Consider the following 20,381-nt stretch of genomic DNA (forward strand, 5'->3'; position numbering starts at 1 on the left):
AAATACACCTCTTTATTTTACTATTACTACGACTTTCGGACCTCGAGAATCCAAGAACACACTGCGATTTTCCGTATCATCGATATACACGATGTCACAAAATTTTACTTCCCATGAACAAATATAACTCTATCGAATTTCACTGGAATTATCTAATTGCCTGCGATCCTTGTAAAACACACTGGTTAAATGCACTTTTAACATAGGAAAAATTTTATCCCGCGGTAGACATTATTATTATTATTATTATTGACCAACATTTCTGAATTCAACTGACATTTGAAATTAAAACATTCGCCACGACTATTTTACCATTATAGCTTTCCTAATTTTCCTCACTTTGGACAATATCTCATAGAACATTAACACCAGATTTAAACGTCGCATTTTACAGTTTCTTGACGTGAAATTTACAAACTAAAATTTTCACACGCTGACCAAAAATTATAACACTTTTCGCCTGATAATTGCAAATATCAACCCGACAATCATCTTGAAAAAATTTGTTGGGACAGAACAATAAAATCTAACTACAACATATTACAAATATAGACAGACCTGCAAAATGGAGTCATCCTCAGTATTCTGGCTACATCGTCGCCAGATGACCTCGTGCCTTTAGCCGTACATTGGTACAAATAACATCATGTACTCCAGCCTATCAATCTTACAAACACTGCCTTTTTCACACGATATTAAATTACAACACAAATCACGCACTTTCCTCGTTATAATTTGTACCACGAACCTCCCTTGTTCTGCACTCAACTGCGACTGTCTGCTTTCTTCCCAGAGTTGTCTCTCTCTGTCACCCACATATATAACAGGTGTTCAACAGATAACGAAATCAGAACTACTCTGACTAGCTTCCCAACTCTCTTACCACTTTCAAACGCACATGAGGTGATACAATAAAATTTTGCTGTGTACTTTAACAGACGCCTATACTTTCACAGTTTGTCGGCAGAAGTTCAGAAATTTTCTGTCACCTTCCCTTTCTAACCGAATATGTGGACCTCAGCCACGAACATGTACTAAGTTGTTTGTAGATCAATCTGGTACAATTTTCTGCTGACGACGGGCGTAAGCTACCGCCGCTTCAAAAACCAGATCGACACTGAAAAATATGCAGTGGGGGGTTCCTTTTATAGTCTTATGAGGGACGCTACACACACTACTAAGCTTGATTGCATAATCTGCTAATTTCGCGTCCAATAGACCGATTTTTATGAGACTTGTCCCAGAATTCCGGAAAGACTTGTAATTATTTTAGATGTTAATCTCATAATTTTACCACACTCGCAACAGGTGAAATGAATTATTTCTGCCCGGGCGTTTCGCGGGTTTTCTTCATTCATTGACCTTGGCACGTGGAGCTAGTCCTCGAATCTGACGCTGACTTGTACTTAGGCTTAACTGCATTTATGTTTTACCCTGGGGGCTCTGTCTTCACGTAGGGTTTAAGAATAATTTAGATTATTTATTTCTTCATTTACTATATTGCCAAAATCCCTCGTCACGCAGAATTCCGCGAAATTAAAGAATTATCGGGCACTCGAAGTCTGCCGAGGTGTCACGGTATTTCACGAGCTTGCCGCGGGTGAGATCGTTCCCACGCGACATCGAGACTTTAGGAGCGCAATATGGCTGCCCTCAAAAATAAAAGTAGCTTGTTGATTTGAAATAAATATTGAGAAAAATAAAAAAAAATATTTTTCTCATCGTAGAATTATGGGTTCAGTATAGCTTGTTCCAGCAAACAAGCTCTATGAGGTGTAGACTTCATTCCTTTGCCTTTAAGACTACTAGATTTTTTTTGCTATTTGCTTATGTCTGTTTTGCTGTAAACCACCTTCACTAGCAGTGAATGATCTATGTATGCAGTTGCATGAATAATGATTGAATATGCTTCAGAAGGCCATCTGAAAACTGTATACTGGAAATCCTTGTCACACCACTGCCTGTATAGCTGCAAAAGTAAGTCCTACCCCTTGTTGAATGGTGCTTTTTAGATGCTGAACAAAGCATACTGTATTTGTGAAAGACAAACCACTAGTGATTTGCAACATTACCCATCAGCTTGTAATGTTTTCATAACAGTCCGAGAAGGGAAAAGTGTATATCATTGTCCATGACCACCGGTGTACTTTCTTTATCAGCTTTATACATTTATTTGTACAAATTATGGCTCTAGAAAAGAAATACTGAATTAAGGCCACGGCCGCTTCCTTCTAATTCCTAGGCCTTTCATATCCCATCGTCGCAGAAAAAAAAGATACTGCAGCTGAAGGTGGATGGTTTAAATTTTTATATACATTATTTTGACTGTCTTTAAGTCTTGAAGTCCTTGCACACACAGTGGAAGAAACCTATGGAATCCAAGAAATGATTTGGATTCAGATGAGAGTGACAGATAATGGACAAAATAAGGATGTTCTTTTTTGTTCATGTTAATATTATTACAAAAGAGTTGTATAAGTACTAGGGAAGGTGTGTTGTGATTGATAAATTGTATGCACGTGTCTTAAGTTACCCCCTATTCTCTATCTCTTCTTAACTTTCCCTCTACATTTTGTGAGCTAATAAGATGGGAATTTTATACGATGAAAAATTAGGTTTTTTCACACATATTTGCATCAAAAATAAAGTATATTGTAAGGCATTATAAGGTAAACACACTTCCACTAAACAGTTAACCATTATGTTATATATACATGGTGCAGCGGAAATACGTGACGAATTTCAAACGTAAATAACTCGGCAACCCAACAAGCCATTTAAAGATTTATTGCACAGTTGGAAAGAGTAGTGTTTGTCATTTGCGTCACATACTCATACACACTAGATTTTAAAAATAATGTCATCCAAATGCCGACTGTCCTGTTTGATGCACCTCTGAAGCCTCTTTCTGAAGTTCCGCATGACTCGCTTGAGCATGTCTTGTGGTATTGCCTCGATTTCTTCACGGATGGCAGCTTTCAGTTTATGTAGTGTTGGCGGCTTACGTCGGAAGACGCGATTCTTCAAATATCCCCAGAGAAAGAAATCGTACGGGGCGAGGTCAGGGGAACTGGCTGGCCATGGAACGTCACCCCGTAAGGAGATGAGACGTCCAGGAAACATTTCTCTGAGGAGACCCATCGATGCCCTGGCTGTGTGTGCAGTGGCACCATCTTGTTGGAACCACACAGTACGATTCCCTAAGTCGGTGAGTGTCGGCTGTATGAAGTTGTGTAACAGCTGTACGTAATGTTACTGTTACAGTTCTGTCCTTCTCTTCAAAAAAGTAAGGACCTACAATTCTGAAATCAGCGACAGTGCACCAAACAGTAACACACTCACTGTAGAGAGGTCGCTCATCGAACTGTTGAGGATTGGTTGCGGACCAGTACCGAAAATTTTGTTCATTAACGTAGCCTGACAAATGAAAGTGAGCTTCATCACTGACACTGGTGTCAGCTGCTACAGCTTCCAGGATAGTCTCACAACACGCTCTGCGGTTGGCCCAATCACGTTCACTGAGTTTCTGAACACCCACCATTTTGTATGGATGGAACTTCATGTCTGCGTGTAAAATCCTCGTGCGATCCGAGAGTCCCATAGCACGTGAATGTCTACGCACCGAATGTTGAGGAGATTGCGTAATGGCGTGCCGCACTGCATGGATGGTCTCTGGTATTCGGATGCTACGAGGCCTACCAGGCTGCTTCGTTTTCACACTCAAACCACTTTTTCTCAACTGTTCACCCATAACAGAATAGTGTTCCTGCTTGGAACTTTCTCATGTCGACCTAAGCCAAAGTGTCTGCAAAACAAATGCTGTGTTGTGGCATTTTTGAAATAAGTCTCAATAACTAAACCTCGGTGTTCACCACTCCACGCCATGCTAGCAACTGGCTGGCTGACTGACTAGCCCGGACGAGACGATGCACGTGTTCTCCATGGCCAACGCCAAGACAGCACGCACCACGACAGTAACACCTGTTTGAAGGCTGTGGCTAATGCGACCTTTACTTCGATCCAATCTACTGTATGTGACATAAATGGCAAACCTTGCGCTTTTAAACTGCGCAACAAAATTGTGAATGGCTTGTTGCGTTGCTGAGTTATTTATGTCTGAAATTCACCAGGTAGTTAGTTAGTTAGATAGTCTGATACTTAAACTACACAACAGTAGCATCAATGGTGCTGTCAGTACACCTTGATGTCCCTAACAAGCAGCATGATCCAGTTCATGCACACTAACAAATAATTCTATAAATGCTATCTAAAGGTTCAACTTGTGGCAAATGCTCAATTTTCAAGCTAGATACTTCTGGTTATCAAGAAAATGATTGCTACATTATGTACTATCAAATAAAAAAATAAACAAAAAATGATGTCTGACTTAGGGCATCATTTCCAAGTGATTGCTACAATGATGGTCCTACAGAATGTGAAAGCATTTTTTCCTTTTTATCATTATAATGCATACACTGTAGTCTGTAGGCTATGTATCTGACAATAGCTCCTTGTTTCTGATATAATATTAGTTTATTTATTCTGGCATTCATTTTAATTGTTCAGTTACCAGAAATAATGTATTTTGGTCTGTAAACCTTTTCCCAGGAGATCAGTTTTCATTTCATGGGAAATCTATGCAGAATCACAGTCAGTCAATTACAGGAAAGAAGTTTCAATGAAAGTATGAAGCCTCCTTGGTGGGTCTAGGGAAGAGCTCCAAATAATAATCCCAAGGCTACATGTGCTATCCTGGTTGACATAATTCATTTTTGAAGGGTGGACAAAAATCATGGCATTCTGTGTCATAATTTTAGATGTGATGAAAAATCTTTCTTTGTGCAGTCTGTATCCACCTAATAAGTTTGGTCTTAGGAGCCAGCCAGTTGAGTTTAGCTTTGAGCTGAATGTAGCCAGTCCCAAGGTCTAGGGATAGTGAGCCTGTGTTTACCTTGATGCCTAGCCATATCACGAATTTTACCTGTACCTTAGGACCATTTTGCGGTCACTCAGCCTACATGAGAGCAATTGAGGAGCTAAATGATGGGGAGATGGCAGCCCCAGTCTAGAAAGCCGAAAGGCTGTCAATATCTACTGAGATACTGAGCATTATTTTCAAAATTTGACAGGTAATTCTTGAGAAAATGAAATGAGTTAAAACGTGCTTCATTCTCCAGCTGTAGGGCCTATTAGAATGAATCAGTAACCAGGTAACCAGGGTATGTGTTACATATAGTGTTTCTTTGCCTTCTTCTAACAGCTAGGTAATCACTCTGCTGTGTCCTTAACCCATTTGAGCCTTAGTAATTTATACATGTGCATACCCAGGAATCTCGTACTAATTTCTGGGAAGTGATGTAACCCTTTATTTGTAATAAATCAGAATATAGTATCGAGACAAGAAATTCCATGAAATGGAGAACTTCTGATTGTTCTGAAAATATTTGACCTTTCTTTCGTTACAACTTCTGATTGATTGTTCTTCTCTGCAGCATACTTTATATTTATGGCACTTAAGTTTTTCTAACATGAACCAAACAAACCCAAACCCCATGGCACTACAGCCCTTGAAGGGCCTTGGCCTACCAAGCGACCGCTGCTCAGCCCGAAGGCCTGCAGATTACAAGGTGTCATGTGGTCAGCACGACAAATCCTCTTGGTCGTTATTCTTGGCTTTCTAGACTGGGGCCGCTATCTCACTGTCAGATAGCTCCTCAATTCTAATCACGTAGGCTGAGTGGACCTCAAACCAGCCCTCAGGTCCAGGTCAAAATCCCTTGATGCAGAGTCATCGTTACAATTACTTTCAAGCCATTTTAAAATATCCTTCTCATTGGATGTCGGATTGGTTACAAACTGATGGATGTCGATTTTCAGTTATTTTTTATAGCTTTCTTTGAACTTAATTTTTTCCATTTAGGAAGATCTTGAAGTAAATTTCAAATTCAGTGTGAATATCTCCTACCTGTCACTCAATACTGAATGCTTTTAACCCTCACAGAGTCGCTCACTCATTTCAAACGTTAGTAGTCACACGGGTTGTTGTCAACACCCCAACTATTATTTCACAGTACAACCTGCTTAAAGACATTTTCTTTAAAAAATGTATTTTATTTTGTGTAATATAGATTTACAAATGAGATTAGCATATGAAAATAATAAAATATGCAATATTTATCTACATAAATCCAAGCATACAAAGATATTGAAATTATTACTCAATTTCTGCATTTCATCACAAAACAAATTAATACAATTTTTGAATTACACTCAATGTTTCTGTTATCAGATTGAAGTAAAGATGTGTAAGAATACATTCAACAAAACACAAGGTCAGAAACTTAGTCTGTATCACTTTGTGGTTCACCTGAATTTGGTAACATTTTTCACACACATTCCTCATATTTTTCAAACACATCACTCTACACAACAGCAATCACAGTATGATTTAGTCTTTACATCTTTGTTTCTAGGGCATACTGTGCACCGTGATTATTTCGGAGCTCATTCTGGGACGTTTGTCGTCTTACTGGGGTCATCAGCACCAGTTAGTTTTGCCGCTTTTTCCCGAATGGTCTTCAGTAGGCTTTTAATATAGACTCTTTTATGCATTGTGGGATTCACTAATTCCCATCCAAATGCATGCAGGAACATTCGGCGCACAAGTTTCTTCTCAATGTTGTTTGAAGAAAATATGATCCGAGCGTTAATTCCAGCAATGTCAAGAATTCTGAAGAATACGGTTGATGGCCAGTGTCTGCATTTCTTCTTCTTCTTCATGTGCCATGTCCTCGCAGAACGTTGGCGATCAGTGGCATGGGAACAGAGTAAGCTTTGTCACCCCAAACCACTGGCTCAAGTTGCCGAGCCATGATGTCCTACTTCTCCCCGGTCCACGTTCTCCATTAATTTTCCCTTGGAGTATTAATTGCAGAAGGTGGTATTTAGAGTTCTGCATCATATGACCAAAGTATTCTAGTTTCCTTCTCTTGATGGTAGTGAGAATTTCTGGTTCTTTGTTCATAGGGTGCAAAACGTCTATATTGGTCATTTTAGCTGTCCAAGGTATCTTTAGCATCCTTCGGTACGCCCACATTTCAAATGCTTGCAATCTCTTGCACATGGTCTCAGTTAGTGTCCATGCCTCAACGCCGTATAACAGAATGCTGAAAACTTATCACCAGAGTAGTCGTGTCCGTAGTGAAATGGAAGGGTCACGGCTTGTCAAAAGTTTCCTAAGTCTCTGAAAAGAAGTTCTGGCCTGCCCAATTCTGCATCGGATCTCGTGAGTAAGGTCCCAGTCATCATTGATGTGACATCCCAGGTATTTAAATGTTGATACTCTCGCGATCTGTTTCTTTGCTGTTGTGAGATTACCTCGAATGCCATCTTCTTTCCTGCTTATAACCATCCACTTGGTCTTCTTTACATTAAGCTTCAAGCCCATTGCGCTGCTGGCTTTTATCATTTCCCTGATGTTAAATATGTGCCAGACATTTGATCCACTGTGTCCACTCCTGTTTTAGCCATATTGTACATTATTGCAATTGCAGGTTTCTTTTCATCCCCTGTACTAGTATCAATTTCATCATCAAAATGCATTGACGATATAAGAACTACATATTTGTTCTTCTTTGAGACATAAGAGACAATAGTCATGTTTTCCCAGAACCCAAACAGGCTAACTTTTTACATCTCCGTCCTTCGCACACCAGAACACCACGGGTAACACCCTATTCTTATAAAGTGTACCAACCAGAGTCAGTTTCTTTTCATGAAGTTCTCTTGCAAGAGGAATGCTGCAAAACCAATTATCAGTTGTTATGTTACACCCAGACCCTTCAATACGTCGAACTCTCTTTACAACTTCTGTCGGTGAGTTATTTACAATGTATGGCCCCTCTGGTTGTTTGCCAATGTAAATTGCGGAGAATATCTCTAAAATCCTAAGTTTGAATCATCATAAGTGAGTGTGTACCTTCTTTGTTGATGGGGATGTGTGCAAGACTCTTCATCACCTTATGGAGGTGAATAATATGGTGGGGGATAAAGTAGATGCCCTCTTGAGTGGCCTCTGCTTAACCGGCTGACCCGGTGAATAATATTACTTTTGGTATTCAACATTTGCGAGCCTTGCACTGCCTCCCACCCTGTTCTGCTCATGGACAAAGACACAAATTCTTCCATATTCCTTTTCTCTAATATAGTGGATGCCATTTTTATTCAGTTTATAAGCCTAATATATTTTTAAATAATTTTTAAAAATCATAAATTATAGTACCTTACTATACTGTACATTCCTGGATTGACTGTTTTATTATTATTACTGGTTAATCAGCCATTTGAATATATTAGCCAGTTAAGAGGGTGACCACTGGAATGTCATGAATGAAAATGGCCTGGATCAGGTTAGCTGGATATGTCCTTGATCACAAAATTTAAATTATTTTATCATTTACGGCAGGCTTTGCTGTGTGCTTACTCAGATCCTTGTAACTGTGGTTGGTGTCTGTACAATATCCATAAGTTTGTTCAAATAGATGCTAATGATGTCTAGAAATGAGAATACTCCAAGTGTGCTGTAATGATGCACAGAAGAGACCCTGTTCTTTAAAATTAATTTGTAAAGAGCATTGTGATAGGTGTTCTGAATTTGTACTCTTCTGTAAGAAAGCAACCATGACTTAAAAACCTATGGAAAAGAAGTTTAAGATGGCTGCAGAAGTGATGATTCTCATATTGTGTGACTTGGCCTATGTTATTTATATAATTTTATGAGGTGATGAGTCCACCTTGATGTGAACGATTTTAAATCCTCTGCCAATAATGATGACCAACATTGATCAGCATACAACACAGTTAACTTTTCACAAATCTGTGAGAATTGATTACCAATAATTTCAATTCTTTTCACATTGAGGGAGTTTATGTTGAAAGTTCATAAGGATAAACATATTGAATGTTTTGGCAGCAAGAATGTTCAAATGAAAAATACATGTTTTGTATATATATCTTAATATGGATAAAAGTAATTGTTTGTACAAAGGGCACTAGGAAAGTTTTACAATGTGAGTGAACACTTTAGACATTTTCAAAATAGTTTCCGCTACATTCAATACACTTCTCCTTACGTCGAAACCAGTCACTGAACCAACTCTGCCACTTTTCTTCGGTTACATTTTCACAGTCTTGATCCCATGCTGCCAGAAGCTCCTCGTCGGATGCAAAACGCCACCCTTGCAGCTTCATCTTCACTTCTGGGAAGAGTGCGAAGTCACATGGGGCAAGATCAGAACTGTATGGAGGGTGATCAAGCACAGTCAACCCTGATCTGGCAAGAAAATCCATTGTTACATTGTTACATTATATATACGATATACTGGAGCATTGTTGTGATGCAAGAGCCGAGTGTTGAGCCGTGATGATGGACGGAGCTGCTTGAGAGCCTGGATGACCTGAGGCAGACAAGTCTCACTGTACCACTTCGCAGTAACTGTCCTTTGTGTTTCTAGCACAACCCGAGTCAGGATGCCCCGTTTAGTGAAGAATACTGCAATCATCCTTTTCATCACTGACGTTCACCTCCGCACAGTCACTGGAGTACCCTCATCTTCAAGCAGCCACACCTTGTTCTGGGATCTTGTTGGGATATCGTAATAATAAAGCCAAGTTTTGTCACCTGTAACAATGCTATTAACGTTACGCGAAGTCCCATTTTCAAACTGTTTTCGTATTTTTTGGCACCATTTCACTCAATGTGCCCTTTGTTCCTCTGAAAGTGAATGGGACACCCAAAGGGAACAAAAATATCTAATATGGAGATGGTCATGTAAAATTGAATGAATAGCTGGTGCAGGAATGTGGAGGGTCTCTTCTATCTGCCGGTATGTCAACTGCCTCTCTTGCTGCAACATTTTCCTCACAGTTTCAATGTTTTCCTCAGTCACTGATTCAGACGGTCACCCAGAACGAGGATCACCTTCAACCCCAACATTTCCCGTCTGGAACTCTTTGTACCAGCGGAAAATTGTTGTCCGATGTGGACAGTCTTTCCCCAGCACAGGAGTCATTTCCTCTAGGCACTGGTCAACAGTTAATCCACAAGCAAAATTGTACTGGATAATTGCGCGATATTCAATTTTAGACCACACTGACATCTTAACTTGCTTTCAGTCCTACTGCTTGGTAACAACTGGTGTGAAGGTCGCACCTTGCTGTCTTCTAGACCGGTTTTCACCTCTTTTTTCATCCCTCACTATAACAGGGGTGTCCAGCCAACTGTTTTTGCGTATTGCAAAACTTTCCTAGTGCCGTTGTATGTGTGTATGTTCTATATCTACTCTTAAACCACAGGACCAATTTTAACAAAACTTGGTACATTCATGACAGCATTCAGAATGGAGACCTAAGAAAGTAGGCACCCTGCAAGGTAGTGTTTTCGGACGACTGCTTTTTTCACCGTACATCAATGACATCTTGTCTACATTAAAATTATACAGATACAACTTATATGCAGATGACCTTCAAATATATAGCCACTGTAGAATAAGAAAATCATCAGATGCAGTGCAAAACATGAATGCTGACTTGAAGCAACTAAGCGAATATGCACAGTGAAATAGGCTTCTCATAAACCCATCAAAAAACACAAGCAATCATTATCATTTCTTGAAAATTACTACGTGTAATCAACAATGATCATACTCCACCTCTGCTAATAAACCATAAAATCATTCCTTACAGTACAACAGTGAGAAAACTTGGCGTGACAGTGAATGAAATTCTAAATTGGACGGAACATACCAAAAATATATGTCAGAAAATGTTTTCTTTGCTTCATTCATTGCAAAGAAACAAAGACATTTTTCCACCAGACATGCGACAGAGACTAGTGCACACCTTAATTCTTCCTATCCTTCACTAGTGTGATGTAATCTTTGTTGATGCAAGTAAGGAGCAAATGATAAAACTACAGTGAGCTTTCAACTGTTGCTTCAAAAGTTGAATTAATGCAAAATGAAATAAATCATCTAAAATTAAAACTGAAACACATGACAGTAACTCTAAAATTTCAAAATAGTTCATAAAATATCAATCAATGTCACAATATAGACATCTGCAAAAATTCACTTCACAGATAAACAGGAAGTACAAATCCTAAAACTAAACATTCAGTTAAGTACCTGGGCAGTGCCAGGTAGTACAGCTGGTCTGATATAAAGGAATTAATTGCATGTTTTGAAATGCATTTTCAGCATTATAAGAAATTAACTAAATCTTCATTTTATCAGTTTTTCAACGATTCACACTCTTTTCAGTTTTTCAGTTCTTATCCTTTGTTAGCTTACCTACTTCTGAATAACAATTTTTTCACAAATAATACCATTCTTATCACTATTGTGGTGACTGGTCTTTGTCAGGGCTGTAATTTTTATATCATATGTTTGCATGATGGGCTGTTGGCTTGAGATCTTCTTGACTTCTATATACTATTTCCTCTTTTCAAATTGATATTGGAGAAATTTTATCTAAAGACTAAATTAGATATTTAAATAGAAGTAATTAAGTAATTAATGTATTGTGATCATTTTTCCTGTTCAGGAGTTATTATGTAACCATAGCTCACAGATGTGATATCAGACATAATGTCCTAGAAAAGGATTAAATTGGAAGAATGTTATTTCTGCATCAGCTTCCTTGGTTCATTTAAATTTGAATGCTCAATCATAGATACGAAGAATGACTTCTTCCAAATTCTCTGTGAATAACTCTGTCCTCACTGAGGGCATTTTGTAGTCTTGTATTGAAAGTACATTTTTTATTTATTTAACATTTCTGATAAAATTAGATACAGAAATAAATGTTACCTTGAGAAAGAATCATATAAGTTCCAGTTACCATATGTTATTCATTTTCTGACACTCCTAGATTAAATTCCGTTTAATTATCCAAATGTAATTTTCTTTACAGGATCATCTGATTCCCAACTCTGCTTGGAAAGACTACTCTGCAGCTAATACCAATTATGCTTTTGAAGCATTTGAGTCTGAAGAGAAACCTACTGCAGCTAGTATGGGAAGTGGAGCTGTAAGTTCATCAGCAACACTTCCAAGCAATGGATCATCACGTGCACCTTTGAATCCAAGCCAAAACAAACCTCTAGCTGCACTAGCTCATCACAATAATGGCAGCCACTATGCCGATACTCGGTCCCTTCAGCGTCCTCGCGGAGGTTATCAAATGGCTGGCCCACCAGAGCGTACCACCTATTCACTGCCACGTACTGCTCATCAAGCACCTACTCCTCATCACAATGGTTATTATACACAGGATAGGCCACGTGGAGGACCACCACGACCTCCAACTGAACTGCAACCTGATTTTTACTTTATGCCTTCACAAAGGAAGTATTCCGGGGAAGTGGTTCGAGTATATGTGGACTATAATAAATAGACACATGATAGTTTTTAAACTATTTACTGAATATTATTAATGTGACAAATACTAATATATGTGTGTGTATATATCCTTTACCTTTCTCTTCACTTTCTTGGTATATTGCCGTAAACATATCTTGCACTATACCAGTTGTCATTTAAGTGAAGAGAGAGCCCAGCTTACGTGTTGGGGTGTACTGAAATGATCAGCTACAGCAGGGAACTGATGAAGTGTGCTGTGGACTACTGAACTAATATCAGATGAAGTATTATACTGATGATTTATTCCCAAATGTACTCAGGAATTGGAACCTGTTTCCAATAGAGCTCATTCCATTTTCCATGATGAAAATTGTACCAAAGCATGTTGGTGGTGCAGAAAGCATTATTGTGATGCTGAATGATTCTGAAATGTATGGGTGTAAGAGACTTTTTCCTCAATGTTTGTGACATTCTGTTCCAAATATTTATAGTAACATTTTATATGATAAGTAAATAGATTTTTTTGTAATACCAACAGCAACTTCTATGCATATCCTATGAAATCCTTGATTAGGCTCTGTGCCCCTTGTACAAGCTGATTCAAGGGGGGCATTTACACCTTCCACCATTAAAACTTAGACCATGTTATAAATTTTGTTCCTCCTATTCTATGAGCTCAATCACAACAAAATTCAGTGTACATTTTAAACTTGCTCTTCAACATACAATAAAATGTGGTCTCTTATTTTTAGCAGTTGTTGATTGGCAGATTTTAAAAATGCTTTAAAATTTGCATTAAGCCATCATTTTCAAAAATTACTTCCAAGATTTAGCATTGTGAAATGATTTATTTCATTTTCTGGTTCTAAGGTCAAGGGTCAGATTAACAACCTGAACCTCAACAGTTCAGATATTTATACTGTAAGAGGAAGAAAAAGAATTTAGAACTTTAACTATGACATACTTTTCTTAGAAAATATCTTATAAAAAACATTCCATTAAAATGGGCTAAAGATTGAGGTTCAGGTTCAGGGAACGGTCATGCGTCATCTCCTGCAGTTATCTTGAAAGCTGTAGAGGTTATTGGTGTAAATGATTAAAATTTTTAAAAATCAGATTTAAGAAAACAAGGTATAAATGTAAGCATGGTAGGCTGGAGTTGGTTTAAATGTCCACCAACTCTGATCAGTGGGAGTATATTGTAATTCTAAACTTGGTCAGTTTTAGGTCACTTTCATGTATATGCTGAAGTTATTTTTCACAGATATGAATGTGGAAGTTAATAGCAATTTAATTTAATGTGATAAAAGTAAAAAATTTGATTTATATGCTGGAAGGTGTAGGATCCTTTAAGTTTATTTTTGCTGTTGGTTTGATTTTATACCATATTTTTGTTAAATTATCTGTCAGTCTCATTTTTGATTGACTAATAACATACAATGTCTAAATTTTCTTCCTTAATGCATCTAGCATCAAAATGTAACGGAAATATATATTAGGTCCTTTCTATTAACAAAAGAGATACATTGCAAATTGCAATAAATGTTGAAATGATTGTTGAAAAATAAATAAATATCTCTGAATTAGGTCACATATTGAAGCATTATAAACTATCTGTTCTATGAAGCCAAAAACTGGGCATTATAGTTAGTTAATAAGTTATGGATATTAACACCAGTGGAAACAAGATAATGGTCATTATAAGCACTTCTAGGAATGAACTGGGATTAAGGAGACAGCAATTTAGTGAGATGCATCATTAAGAAATATACTGAGCCTTTTTTGGAGACTGTATATTTCTTCCTTGTCCCTAGAGTGGTAGTATTGTAATATGTAATGCCCTCTGCACATGCTTTTTCTTAAATGTCTTTCATATAAAAGTGCTTACTGTTTTTTTATATATCATCTCTCTTCTTGTAATGGTATGACCATTGATAGGGACAGATTCATGATGAATGTGAGATATGGGATCAGAGTTGGTGAAATGAGTATGTAAATATGATGGTATGAGTTATTTTAAAATTTTTCTTCTATATATGTCTCTGAATCATTAATTGAATGAAAAATGCTTAATATGGAATGAAAATATTCATACTTTCATGTAAAATAAAAGTTGTTTTAAGTTTTAGTTCATTTCTTAGGCTTACAGTACAAATATTTCATATTAGTAGGCCTATATCATAGTTTAGGACTTGAAGGTATGAGATGTCTCAAAAGAAAGTGGCCTTTCTTCTGAAGTAATTTAATTCTCTTTACATTATCAAGTTTCTTAAAAAAGAGTTATATGTTTCATTTATGACTTATAATGTAGTCTTATGTAAATCAGTGGTACCCTATATAAAGTTGTTGATTTTCATAATATAAAATGCTGATGCTGATATGTGATCTTTGAGCTAAATATCTACAGTTCAGTCAAATACTAATGAACTTTGGCAGATTTTAGTCACAAGATGTAGAGCTGGATCTACATTTTTCATGAGGGGAGTGGGGATCTGCTGTTCCTTTCTGTATTTTAGGGCCAAATATAGCAAAAAATCTAGCCCCCTTATTTTGCAAATTCCTTAGTTAATTTGAGAAAAACAAAAACAAAAATTTGATTATGACTACATGGGTGTTAAGGGGTATATACAATTAAAATTAATAGTTTGTTTAATGGTAGCAAACTTACAATTTTTGTTGAAATTACTTGGGTACAAATAACATTCATCAGCTATTGGACTATTGTCTTTATAAAATAATTTCCCTTGCTTTTCATTTAACAGCAAAAGAGTTGATGATGTCCTCATTATTTATAGAATTTACTTCTTCACTCTGAAATAGCTCAGTTTGATCATCCTTTGTTGTGTTAAAGTGAATCTATGATACATTTTAACTATGTTGAAGTTTCTTTCACAGCTAGCACGTGTTGAGAGGATCACATAAATCCTCATGGCCACCCACACTTTTGAGAAAGCACTGGTTAGATGTCTTCTGTGAATTAAACTTAATAGGACAAATGCATTCTTTTTCTCTAAATTTTCACTCACATTACTGAACTGATAATGGAAGAATAAGACCTCATTAGGAAATCATAAGTCTGCACATAAATAACAATCAGCTGCTTTCCCCAGTAGAAACTGTGTGACATTGGCCATATTGGAGGTATAAACTTGGAGACTATAAATCTGAAGTCAGGATTCATTTTCCTGAAACCTTCCTCCCTTTAATTGAAGCACTGGCAGTGTGCTATGTTTTTAAAGAAGACATTACTCTCTTATTAGTACCAACATAAATATTCTACTATTATTTCTACTATTTTTTTTATTAATTCAAGTGTGTAGCTCAGTGTTATCAATATACTGAATATTTTAAAGAACTGACCAATTAATCATGTGATATGTGAACTTGTATGGTATGTCACTTAATGTTGCTATTTATAAGTAATTACAGGTTTTAATAATGATCATTTCTCACACAAAAATAAAATAAAAATAACAAAAGGGAAAAAAGAACCAAAAAAATTAAAAAAACAAGCAACAAAAAAAGCAGAACCTATCAACGATGCCAGTAATTCAAAGAACCAAATAGGCTAATTATTACATTTTAGTCAAAGTCTGAACTTACATCCATACTAATAACGAGAGAGCTATTCATTCGGTTAAATCATATTTTTTGTGTGACAAGTTTGAAGATGCTGTTATATGTTATTCTTATATTACGGCTCTTAGTATTTTTAATTACTTAATTGTTCTCTTTTATTAAGAAATGGTATATCTTTGTTTGAAATCCTACAATATGGTCAAGATATTCAAACATCATGTATATACTGAACAAGATATTAAGCTACACTGCCTCTGACACATTTTACTTTGAAATATTCTATAATGGAATTATGTTAAACTTGTTTAAATTGGTTATAAAAATTTATGTTAAACTTGATTAAATATTGTTACAAAAGTCCTGATAGACTAATCGTTTCAAATGGATTTGTTCACAATAACATAACTTTCTTACGTCTGTAGTCAAAGGATGGCCACTTTCAAGTTTGAGGACTTGCATGTTATACCGTACTCTGCTTTATACATCGAAGCAGAACAAAAAAAAAAAAAAGGAGACTTCCATGGGAGAAAATTTATAATTAGACTGGTCAGAAGAATTTTCCATAATGTCACTGTCTTTCTTGAGGGTAAATTAGCTCATTGGGTTTTCATAGGATAAGTTATACTGCATGGTAATAAGTTATTGAGAGGTGAAAAACAAAAATGGGTTATTCCTTGACAGAAAGATGTTAACAAGGTTTAAAAAAATAAAGTACAATATCTATCATGTACTGAGTTCTTCACTGTTTCTGGATAGATAACTATCTGATTTTCATAATGCACCTAATAAGTAGTAATGCTAGTAAGTTCATAATCCTGAGAGCAAAGGATGTATAAGGAACGAATTTCAACATGATGTTGGCATGATGAAGATCCAGCTTTTATACTGGATAATACATCCTGTAGGTACTTCACATATTCACTTGAATTGGAGAACATAGGCAGTGTGACCATATCAAATATGGTATCAGCATGGATTGTTGTTTGAATTAGGGACTTCAAACATTTTGGATATCTAGCCTGTCTACCTGTCTGATTATATACAAATTTGAGATACTCATCTGAGAAGACCTTTTCTCTTTACAGAGAACAATGACTTCCAATGGTCTGAACAAGCAGGAGATTGAAGGAACACGAGGTGTCTATGTGTTATTTGTATGTACAGGTTTGATTTCAATCCAGAAAGTACTGTTTGTTTCTTTAGCTTAACAATGAGATACTAGTAGATTTAGCAATATCTGTTCATCTTCTCTATTTTATCTGATTATATAGAAAATGAAAGCAAGGACAGTTTCTGTATAACTTAGTACCGGTAATTATTTAGTCTTGGCCTCACAACCATCTTACTCCACCTACCTGGGACAAGCCATCCCTCAACCAAAGATTTTCTTTCTAACTCATAGCTGGAGGACATCTCTACAAAAGAAAAGTTTCTTTTTACTCTATCAGGATAATTTCTCAAACCTGACATTTTTCATTGTCCCTAATGGAAAATAATTTCCATTAGCTTCTACATTAGCTTTCTTTGTAACAGATGGAGTATATGGGTGCTTAACGTGAGCTGTTGAATCATTGTCCTTTTCTTAAACTAGAATCATGCCTAACCTTTCTCAGAGAAGACACATTACCTTGTAAAATGCTTATGATCAAATTGTCTCACAGAAATCTTAACTGGATTACTAAAGTTATTTTAAAACATAGATGTTGCTATAAACTAGAGCATATCATTACAAGTAACCATCCATTATATCATTTGTAAACAATATATATATATATATACATTCTTGATGCAAAAACAAATAAAATTTAAGAGATTAATTACCTGAAATTTTAACATATACATATATGCCACAAATGGCTAACATAGCAAGAGGTTCTGATGTTAACTGCTGATTTCAGAAGGCGCCTTACACTTCAAATACCTAACATAAATTTTAAATAAAATTCCAGGAATGGTAAACATTCCCTGTTTGTACACTTTTTCCATTTTATTATGCAATATTAAATTGCATTGAAATTATTCTTGCTTATATTTTTATATAACAAATTCAAAGAGAAATTGACAAATGATGTTAATGAAATATGCTCATTCTTTTCCCAACTAAGTAGATTCTCAGGCAACTCAAGAGTGAACTCCTTTAAAACCCTTACCGAATACAAAATTAGTCCTGAGATGATGTAATCTTCAACAGTTACTATTTCTCTTGGAATTATAATCGTGCAAAACAACTGTATGAGAACAAATATACACAGATATCCTCTATTTTTCTTTCTCTATGTAAGCTCTGTTCTGTCTTCTTAGAGAGCAATCAATCAATTGTTATTACATGCCGTTTTACATCTGAACAAAATTATATCAGATAGTCCATGAGAACATCTTAGATCTGGTGCCAGATTAGGAAACTACCAGTCCATTGAAATTTGACTATTTTTTTTTTAACCTTGCAAATTTTAAAGAAACATATTTTATGACACTAACACTCACACACATGTACTTTACTGGCAAGCATTTGGATGCACAATTTACAGGCTTCTTGATACACTGGATTTTGAATCCCTCTCAGCCACCATTTCCTCTGAAGATAAGTTTTTTCACACTAAGAACTGTACTTTTGTTTGTGTTCTTACAATTAAAATATTCCATAACTTTCAATTTTTGAAATCAAATAGTCTGATTCTTTTACTAAAATACTAAATATCCTGTGTTGTTTTATAAAAAGTATATTGTGAATGTATTGTGAACACAAGGAAGACATTACTTATGAGTTGGAGTCATTATTGTTTTGGCAAACACTGTGCATACCTTGAATTATTATATACTAGGCCTACAGGAAATATGGTTGGGTTAATTAATGGAAAAGTTTTTTGAAAAGTTTCAGATTTGCTCTTGGCAAGATGTGGTCACATTATGGGGAAAATAAATTCTTGATCAGTATACCTTCCATCACTTTTACCCACTAGCTGAAATCTGTTTCATTATCCCAAAGTTAATTGGGATGTATTACTCTAAATATGTTTATAAATATGTGGCATCATTTGTAAAAATTTAAAAGAATGTAATAAGTAAATAAACAAATAAATTATAAATATTAATGTCTCAATAATTTATGATGACTTCCTTTCATGCCAATATTCCTTAGCAAACATGAATATGTAATTTAAACATCAGTTCATCAGTGCTAGACAATCTTATAACCAAAGGGACCTTTTGATTTGGTGGGGGTACATTGAACTTTTAGTCATGAGTACTCATGAGTAGAGCTGGGATTTTTATGTAGTATCAAGTGGCATAATATGTACATAAATATGTAACAAAATGCACCAAAATATGTAGCAAAATATGTAGAATGAGCAAAATATGTAATATCATATAATTAATATAAACTTACCATTTTGTCAGTTACAACACACTAAACACGCTTTATATTACATTTTGCAGCACAGTGAACAATGAAGTATTTTTTAATGTTCTTTGGAGTCATATTATATGAATATATCACACACATATTCAATAGGTACTTATTATTTTCAACACTCAAAGTACGTTTATTCCTTAAATTTTGTAGCACAGTGAACTATTAAGTATTTTTCAATGTTCTTTGGAGTCATATTATATGAATATATCACACACATATTCAATAGATACTTATTATTTTCAACACTCAAAGCTCGTTTATTCCTTAAATTTTGTAGCACAGTGAACTATTAAGTATTTTTCGATGTTCTCAGGGGTCATGGAAAGGCGTTTGTCACTTAGGATGTTCTTATATGCAGAGAAAGATCTTTCAACATCACATGATGTAACTGGGGCAAATTTTAGGAGAGGGATTTTCGCTGGAGAAATGTCCTCGGGAGAATCAACGTCATCTCCATTTAGAATTCGGCACACACTGTGAAATGTTGAATAACCAGGAGTTCTCTTCAACACTTTTTGCAATTTACTCAATACACTTGCACCAGTTTCCCCATGCACAGCACTTAGTTTTTCAATAGCATCCTCTATGATGGCAATAGGATCTTGTAGTGGTAGTCCTGATGTTTCTAGACGTTTGATGGTTTCTGAAAGCCAGCAGAAGTTGCCCCTGATGTAGGTGATTGAGGAGACCACTTTGGAGTCACTAAAGGCAGTTTGTGATTCACTAATAGATACAGCATTTTCAGGATCAAAAGAATCTACCACAGTCTTTATAGCATCTAGATGCTCGCTATAGAATTTAACTGCTTCTATCCATGTCCCCCACCTCGTTAACACTGGTTCCGGCGGTAGTGGTATCTCTGGCAATTGCTGTTTGTAAGATAGCACCCGTTGTGAAGCTTTTAGAAAAACCTTTTTTGTTGCCGAAATTAATCTATTCACTTGTGGAAACTTAGCTCTAATATCTTC

General features: G+C 36.0%; 1 protein-coding gene across 1 annotated transcript in view; it reads left to right on the forward strand.

The window, feature by feature from the left end:
• Positions 1-19,086, forward strand: part of nahoda — a 442,475-nt gene extending 423,389 nt beyond the window's left edge. Inside the window, exon 20 of the mRNA XM_068226102.1 lies at positions 11,971-19,086. Within this exon, the coding sequence (XP_068082203.1) occupies positions 11,971-12,453 (483 nt within the window). The 3' untranslated portion in view covers positions 12,454-19,086. The remainder of the gene's footprint in view (positions 1-11,970) is intronic.
• The last annotated feature ends 1,295 nt before the right edge of the window (positions 19,087-20,381 follow it).

The sequence above is a fragment of the Anabrus simplex genome, chromosome 2, assembly GCF_040414725.1.
Source record: "Anabrus simplex isolate iqAnaSimp1 chromosome 2, ASM4041472v1, whole genome shotgun sequence".
NCBI classification, from domain to species: Eukaryota; Metazoa; Arthropoda; class Insecta; order Orthoptera; family Tettigoniidae; genus Anabrus; species Anabrus simplex.